The 8,357-nt window shown below is 46.5% G+C and overlaps 1 protein-coding gene across 1 annotated transcript in view; it reads left to right on the top strand.

The window, feature by feature from the left end:
• Positions 1–7,545, top strand: part of GRIA1 (glutamate ionotropic receptor AMPA type subunit 1) — a 129,018-nt gene extending 121,473 nt beyond the window's left edge. Inside the window, exons 15-16 of the mRNA XM_013953652.2 lie at positions 4,809–4,943; positions 7,357–7,545. Of these exons, the coding sequence (XP_013809106.2) occupies positions 4,809–4,943; positions 7,357–7,545 (324 nt within the window). The remainder of the gene's footprint in view (positions 1–4,808; positions 4,944–7,356) is intronic.
• Positions 7,546–8,357: the final 812 nt, after the last annotated feature.

The raw sequence follows: 8,357 nt of genomic DNA, 5'->3' as shown, positions 1-8,357 counted from the left end.
CAAGAGGTGCTAGGCAGCCGTGCTTGGTGGCCTTTGAGCTAGGATCACCCCTGCCCCGGGTGCATTGCCAGACAGCCAGAAATCCAGGGAAACGCACTGCACCAAGCAGCGACCAGGGAGGGCAGAGTCTGCTGTGTCCTCCCTGCCGCCCTTCTGCTTTTTTGGCAAGCTGTGCAAAGTGCTGGAGGCTCGAAAGGGATAGCTCAAGTTGCCCAAGGGTAATGACAAGATGGGCCCTAAAAGTCAGGGCAGATGCATGTGATTCTCGTCTCTCCTGAGGCTTTTGCAAAGCAATGGGAGAAAGGAAGGGGTTTTCCTAACCAGGATGGCAAGGCGGGCCTGCATGCAGGGGCAGCCAGACAGCTTCTTGCGCCAAGAGGACCTTCATCAAAGCCACGGGGATCCCCTGCTCCTCTTCGCCACTGGCAAGAACTGGACTTCTGTTAAAAAATCAGTAAAATCAGGGAAAGTCAGAGGGAGGTGTCAAACCCTGCTACTGCTTTGCCCTGCTTTTGTGGGGAATGGGCTGGTTCTCCAACCAAATGTGTCTGTTCCTGCTGGAGCCTTATCCCCTGGTGGCCATGCATGGGTTTGCACCCGTGCCCTGGCAGTCCCACGGCAGCACGCAGCATCGACACCAGCCAGCAGCCCAACGTCCTTCATGGCCAAGCTTCAAACCTTCCCCTGAGAAAGGTGGCCTGGCGTTTGCCGTAAAAGCTCCTCAACTTCTGCAGCGTCCTGCAGCCACCGCCTGCTCCCGGGACAGCTCATCTTCTCAGCAGGCCCACGGAGACCGTAACAGCTCGAGGTGCCGTCATCCTGTGCTACAGACGGGCTCCAGCTGTGCGGGGGACGAGATGGCTGCCCCGCGGGGAAGCTGGGGCAATTTGCCCTTGCCGCCTTTCAGCCAAGGAGGATAAATAATGGCGAACAGGATGACGGACACGGTGTCACCGTTTGAGAGGAACAGACGGGAAGGTGCCTGGTTGCTGCGGCAACAAGGCCGCACTTTCAGAAAGATGGGTTTTTCTTTCTCTTTTCATCTGCCAATCTTTCCCCCCACGTCAGCGCTGTGCCTCTGCGGGAGATGAGCGGTGACATTTACACTCCCACTAACAAGCTGGTTTGGCGATGGGCAGCTCCGCAGGAGAGCGGTTGGTATCACTGAGCCCAAGCAGGGAGCAGGGGAGGTTCAGGAACGGGCCTGCCGGCCTCTCAGGCAGTTGGCACAGATTTGGGATATTTATTTGTATTATTTTGAGTGTTATTAAGCCAGGAGCCTGCACTGGAAGAGCAGGAAAAGCCTGGCTGGGAATGCATTGCTTCCTAGCCTTCCTGGGAATGTCTGGTCCCTTGGCCACTGGGAGAGGAAAGGAAGCAAAAATTAAAAGAAAAAGAAGAGATGAGCAAAAAAATCAAGCAACACAACAGGAGCAATTTCATTTCTCAGCCTGAATCATGATAATAAGATTTGTCATCAGCCATGCCCCTGTATTTCGGTGTTTTTCATCGCCCTGCTGAAGCTGCCTGTGTCCTCTGGCTTCCCACAACAGAGGCTCCCTGGGGGACAAATGATTACGGTGGCAGGAGTGAAATATAGCCTGTCCCCTCCCTCACGGCAGGTTTGCTTGCTGCTGTGCTGTGCTGAACAGATGTTTTCCTTGGCCTTCCTCACTGCTTGAAGAGTCAACTTTCAGTTCACCTGAATTGTCACATTAATAATAATAATGATAATGATAATAAGGTCACTTCAAATCAAATGCAAGACACCTACAACAGCTTGAAGATTAATAGTGTGAAATACTGGTGCAGGAAATAACTTTGGGTAATCTCTTCTCACTTACTGGTTGATTTTCCACTGGTATCCAGAGGAAAGAGGAAATTAAGAAATAGCAGCCTTTCCTAGCTGCCAGATCTCCCTGCCATTACAGTTGGCTGAGAAAGTCACCCGTTGCAATGTGACCCCCAAACCAGGGGCAGAAATACAGAAGTATCATGGCCAGCAAAAGCCCAAAGCCAGGTATTCCCATGAGCAACAGAGCCTAGGGAGCCAGGTTTCCCAGGAATCTGTGGCTGCAAGTCAAACACCCATGTGAAGTCTCTGATGCCTAGTAAGGATTGAGCCAATACATTTACTTCATGGAGAGCACTAATGTGATTTCTCTACCATGTCATCCTTGGACTTGGAGGTTCCTGATATCTTGAAGATCTCCACCCCTCTGTGAAATCAAGTTGAATGTATGGGCTGAAAATTAACAGTAAGACACTGACAAACAGGCAGCTCCACCTCCTTCCCTGTCCCCATCCTTTCCCCAAACACAGAGCACATGCTCATCAGCCACTTTTCATTAAGGAGCCAGGCTAAAAGCATCAGATTAGGATGTCAAGGAGGGTAGCCCATTTCTAATATCTTTGTCTCTCCCTCAAGCTGGTACAGCCCCTTCAGACTCTGAATCTGAAGAGGCAAGGTACATGATGTGTTGTAACCTGGTTTTCTGAGAGTAATTGCTCTGCTTTACTAAATCTTTGCTAAAAACCTCCTTAAAAGTTTCAGCTAGTTCTTAAAAGTGACTTCCAGTAATCTGCAGAGAAGAGACATCTGAACAAAGGTACAGTCAAGACTAGGAGAAAAATGCATGAAGACAGATTATAAAAGACCAGATAAATAATCCTTCAGATATGGAAACTGCAGAAACTAAGAGGATGTTTGCAGAAGCGTCTCGTTACAGAGAGCACATCAAACACATCAGCAAGATTACAGACTGACCAGCATGCAAAGATTATCCAAAGGCAAACCAAACCTGTCCACCAGTGGAGACCGTCACACTTAATGGGAGTAATACACGTGGTGACAGCAGTGAATCTCTTAGCAGAGATGCCAGTCAACAAAGCATGGAAAGGGAAGTCACTTGTACAGGTTTTTCCAGCGACCAAAACTCTGCAGGGGTGACCTCTAACCAAAATGCTCCATTTTTCAGTGAAGGATTCAGGATGGAAAGTTTATCTCCATGGCACTGGAGACTGCAGCGAGTGCTCCAGCTGGGCAGAAAGCTGTGCCACTTTGTATGAGCAGTGGGGTCAGCTGAAGGGGAAGTAATAAAAAACATTTTTCTAGCATTTTTAAATGGAGCCCTCTATTTTTTTCCTATTAAAAAAAAAATCCCACAAAGTTAAGTCCTCTTCAGTTATGGGGTTTTTTAGTTTTGAAAACTGAAATGTTTTCATACTTTGGGGGTTAATTTTTTTGCCAGTGAACCCTAATACTCCAAAAGACACCATCCTTTTGCAAAAGGTATTTGCCTGAAAGCCAGTGCCGGTGCCCGACAGCGCACTGCCAGATGGACGGCTTTTGAATGGAAGTCCTCCGTGCTCACATTGCTGTTCAGTTTTGGACCCTCTCATATTGTTTTGACATCGCTCCACTCTATCTTTCTGCTTCCTGAAGCCTTGCCCTTCCCGAAAAGTGTGGGTTGCTTGTTTTAAAACCTGCCAAAGAAAATGAGCGAATCAACTGTCCTAGAAGGGCAGGGAACAGGCTGTGCCACCCACCGGTCCATGTGTCCATCAAGTAGCAGGGATCATGAAGAACCGCACAGAGGCTTCATTCCTAGATGCATACCCTTTGAGAGGGCATAAATATTAGTCTTCGGCTGTGTGGCTGCTCTCAAATGATCCTCATGCAATTTTCCTTTCCCTGCCTGGGGGCTGAGGACAAGCCCAGGGAGTGGGACTGACAACACTGGCCAAACCCTAGTCTCTCCTATAGCTTTGCACCAACCTGCTGTGCCTGCCCTGGAGAACCTGTGCCCAGCAAATAGGTGCTGAGTCAATATTGCAGAGCAATAACAAGGACGGAGCAGGGGACCCCCGTCTGGGTCCACTGCAAAGAGAAAGCATGACCTAGAAATAAGAGCCAGGAGCTGAGATAAATTTTTGGGTTATGCCACTGTCCAACGTAATCCTAATGCCCCAGCCTCTGCCTGGTCTACGTGGGGTGGTGCTGAGAGCTGCACTGATTAGCATTGATGTTGTATGTGGGGACTCAGTTTCCCTGCTGGTAAAATGAGTCATTCTGAGACTTGCCTCTTCCCTGGAGAGCCGTGAGGATTCATTAGGCAATTGTAAAATCAGAACGTAGGTGCCGACTGTGAGTAGCTGTCCATTAATAACCCTATTTATTGAGAACCAAATAATTAACTTAGACATGGATCAGTGAGTCTTGATTACACATGAAATAACTACCATATTACATAGAAATCAAATGAGTTTCTGAGGACAGCTCATCTCAGGTGTCACCTCAACCTCAATATTGGAGAGAGGAAAAAAAAGGAAAAACAGCCATTTTGATGTGTTGCTCAGCAACAGAATTTGCGGGGGAAACAATCTAGGAATGAGGGAATGAGCATTTCCAAGAGAACAGGTTATTTCAGGCAAGACTTCAGGGACAAGCAAATGTCACAGAGGCAGAGATTTTTTTTTTTTTCTCCTTTAATCAATAATTTAAACTAGGCATTTTGGGTAAATAAGCATTTAAGTTTGATGATTGAAAAATGGAGATCCCAAACCTTTACAAAGAGTCACATTGCTGAAAAAATGTTTATTTGTTTGTGTGAGGGAAACATTAGATTTACTAGACACTGAATTAAAAATTGAAAATGCTCTTAGAAATGTCAAATATTATAGAGGGAGATGATGCAATGCCAACTTTGCTGTATTGTGCACTGTTTCTTCCAGAGCAATCTCATATTAATTTTGTTGTTCTCCTCCCCACGTGCCCTCCCTCTCCTCCCTTCTCCTTTTTCTTCTAGGACAAGACGAGCGCTCTGAGTCTCAGCAATGTGGCAGGGGTTTTCTATATCCTCATCGGTGGGCTCGGACTAGCCATGCTGGTTGCCTTAATCGAGTTTTGTTACAAGTCCAGAAGTGAATCAAAGCGGATGAAGGTGGCAACCAATTCCCAGGCCTTTCACACCTTCTTTCTGATACCAGCCCGGCTCCAAAGCTGCCTTCAGAGACGGATGCAGCCCAGACCACGGCTGGAAAGCCAAGATATAGGCATAATGAAGTGACCGTATCACTTGACTTGTTAGAAAGGAATAGGAGCATCAGAGGAAGCTAAAAGAGGGTCAAGTGTGCCAAAGTTGGTAGCAGATGCAAAATCAGATGTGTGGCATAATTCTTGTTCAAAATCCAGATACAGAGCAAACTCATAGCACAATGGTAACGGGAAAACATTGCTATTCCTTAAAATTAAGAAAGCAGACCATGGGAATCCACGTGCGCAGCGTGGATGAAGTCTGCTGGGGCTGGTGTCATACAGCAGCCACTGCAATAAAAAAAATCCGAAAAAGCCCAAGCAGTTAACAGCAAGATAAAACTGGGGTAGTGCAGTAATGAATCAGATCCTGTTGTTCCCTTTGCTGGCCCCCTTCTGGCACCATTTACACGTAGGCAACTGCTAGATGCACAGAGCATTTACCAGATTTCCAGCCTTTAGCCCTAGATGAACACTATTTTCCCAAGTAAATGCCCTGGAATGGGACCTCTGGTGATGTGGGTCTAGAGTATAAGAATATGGATCTTGCTTGCAGTGGGTCTTTTCTCTACCCTGGCATGGTCTTGCAGAATGTGGTTCCTATGATCCAGGAGACTCAGCCCTGACTTCTGGTGTGCCTAAATTTCAGAATGCATGGCAAGATCGGGCTGGATTAGCTTTGAGAGCCTTGGGGATATGCATTTAATGAAGCATCTGTGCAATAAGTTCATCTTGACTCAGCTGACTAGCAGTGGCAATGCCTGCTAAGGCATTACTGTTCTGTATAAGGGTGCAAAGGGATTTTTGTAAGAGTAATGCATCCCTTTTCTTCCTGCCCTTGAGCACTCCTGTGAGCAAGGAAGTCAATATGAGCATGCAGAGTATGAAGTGAGTTTCCTAAAATTCAGTGAGATTTTTCACTCCCCTGAGCCCTGAAACTTACCCAGAATCAACAGGAAAAAACAAAAACATTTCTTTGTTTTTTATATCACCATTTCACAACACGCTTAATGTTTTATCAGCAATAATAACATTTCCAATTCACTGAAAATGTGCAATAGTGCTTTTCCCATTGAGGTTCAGAAAATTCTACAGGCAATGAAAGGTACATTGAGCACAAGGGTAAGATAATGTGTGCAATTTATGTCCCTGAATATAAAAAATTAAATTATAATTGTCTACACTGTAAAGCTAGATATGTCACAAATACACTGAGCAGGAGTGTCGGCATGCAATAGTTCTGTAGTTTTAATCCTAAGCAGATGCTGCCTGGTGTTAGTTTCCTGTGTTGCTCCAAATGACCTGCTAATTCATGTAAATGTTAGTTTGCGCTGCTCTTGTCCCGTTATAACCAGCCACTGCGAGGGAAAACCTTTTCTCCCAGTGTTAGCGTCTGGCCTAAGCTGGTCCCCTTGGCTGGCGCCTATCGCCAGTTGGCCACTCCCCAAAACCATTTAGCAGAGCCCAGACGAGCCCAGAAAGACAGGCGAAATCCCCCTCTGAGAGGTCTGATCCCAAACAGCCATCTCGGCACCTGGGATCTGCTCAGCCAGGAGGGCCCCACAGGGCAGCTGCAAATGCTGCAAGCATGGGTGGCTGCTCTGGGCCTGGCAATCCAGTGAGTGACTCTTTCTGACTGGCTCTTCCGCAGTTGTCTCTTTTGGATAATTCTTCACATGGACATCCCATTCTAGAGGGGATGACAGTGCCCCTCTTTGAAGTAGCTTAAAAGCAAAAGCAAACAAACCAAAAGGACTCGATCTGTTAGCTGAATTCTTCTAAACAAGTTTTCATAGATCTCCAAAAGCGGGCAAAACTTTTGGACAGTATCTGGAACAGGAAGATGAGATTTGGGTTCCTAAATTAGGTTTGCATTTCCTGGTTACCTCATTCATCACTGCAGACAAAAACATAGGCACATGCTCAACTTCTCACATGAGGAAAGTTAAACATATGCTTGCAGTGAGTCAGAGTCCACCATACATAACGGTACTGGAGTAGCAATTGCATATCTATGGGGGAAGTGAATATAATACCTCTGATCTGATCCAATATGGCTATTCTTATGTTTGTAGAGGTTTGAGTAGTTTCTGCATATGGCATGTATGCTTTATGCCCCAAAATACAGCTGAAACATTTAATTTTGAATCTAGAAGAGGTGCAAATTAACAGAGCAGATGCAGTAGGGACATGCAGCAAGCAGGAGTACAAGTGGAGGCAGGAAGAGAGAGAACAGTTACAGAGAGACAACATTGCTTTATACTGCAATTTCTCCAACATTGCTAAGGACAGGGGGAGATCCCCCCGTCCTTCCTAAAAAGGGTTTTTGTTTAATCCCACAGCAATCAATCAACGAAGCCATACGGACATCAACCCTTCCCAGGCCAGCTGCAGCGGGAGGCAGTGGAGAGAACGGACGTGTGGTCAGCCATGATTTCCCCAAATCCATGCAGACGATTCCGTGCATGAGCCACAGCACCGGCATGTCCCTGGGAGCGACGGGATTATAATTGGCCTTTTGACCCATTGCCTGGGTGAGAGCAGGGGCAGCCCAACTCCACCCCCTCCAGAGCCAAAAACAAACCCAACACCAACAAGACAAATGACGATGACAGAAGGGACAATTGGATGGATCTTCCTGAGGAAATCAAAACTATTTCCCTTTTTATTTTGCAAATAGATCCACCGGCAGGAGAACAGCAACAGGTCTGTACTGCAATAAGGAGAGCGTAATGGGATTTAACAGACTCATGAACCGTCCCTGATCAAAGAACCACTGGAACACTAATGAGGACTATGCCATTTTGTTTTAACTTGGTTGTTAATAAGTCTTAGTGTGTGCAATATATATATTTTTTCTTACTAATTCCTGTGGTGTCAGGGTAACATCAGCCCTTCCCCCTTCCCTGCTCAGCCCTTTAATCTGGTTTAGTTTGGGATGCAAACCATAATGTCTGAGCTACTAACAGCAAAAAGAAAATCCGATAAATAGCAAGCTGAACTCCCTGCAGGGCATCAGCATTGACCCCTTTTGTCCATCATGATTCTGCCTTCGGTTGTTGTGTTAACTCGGGTGCAGAATTATTGCAACAAGGCAGACAGAGCTGTGAACAGCTCTCCCTGCAAAAGGAAGGACTTGATGCAAAAAAGAACCTGAACAGAAACATGAGGCTATTTTACAGGGGCAAAGTCAAGAGTGAGTTTGGAAATCCCAGGTAACCTTAGGACAGAGTGATAATTCTTCCAGAGATGATGAGTGGCGGTTCAAGAGGAGGATCGTGTGCCTGGAGTGGAGAGCTTCATCCATGGCAGACTAGAGCAG

This window comes from Apteryx mantelli, chromosome 14 (assembly GCF_036417845.1).
Source record: "Apteryx mantelli isolate bAptMan1 chromosome 14, bAptMan1.hap1, whole genome shotgun sequence".
NCBI lineage: Eukaryota > Metazoa > Chordata > Aves > Apterygiformes > Apterygidae > Apteryx > Apteryx mantelli.
The sequence above is the reverse complement of the archived record's forward strand: the minus strand, read 5'-3'. Positions and strand labels throughout refer to the sequence as shown.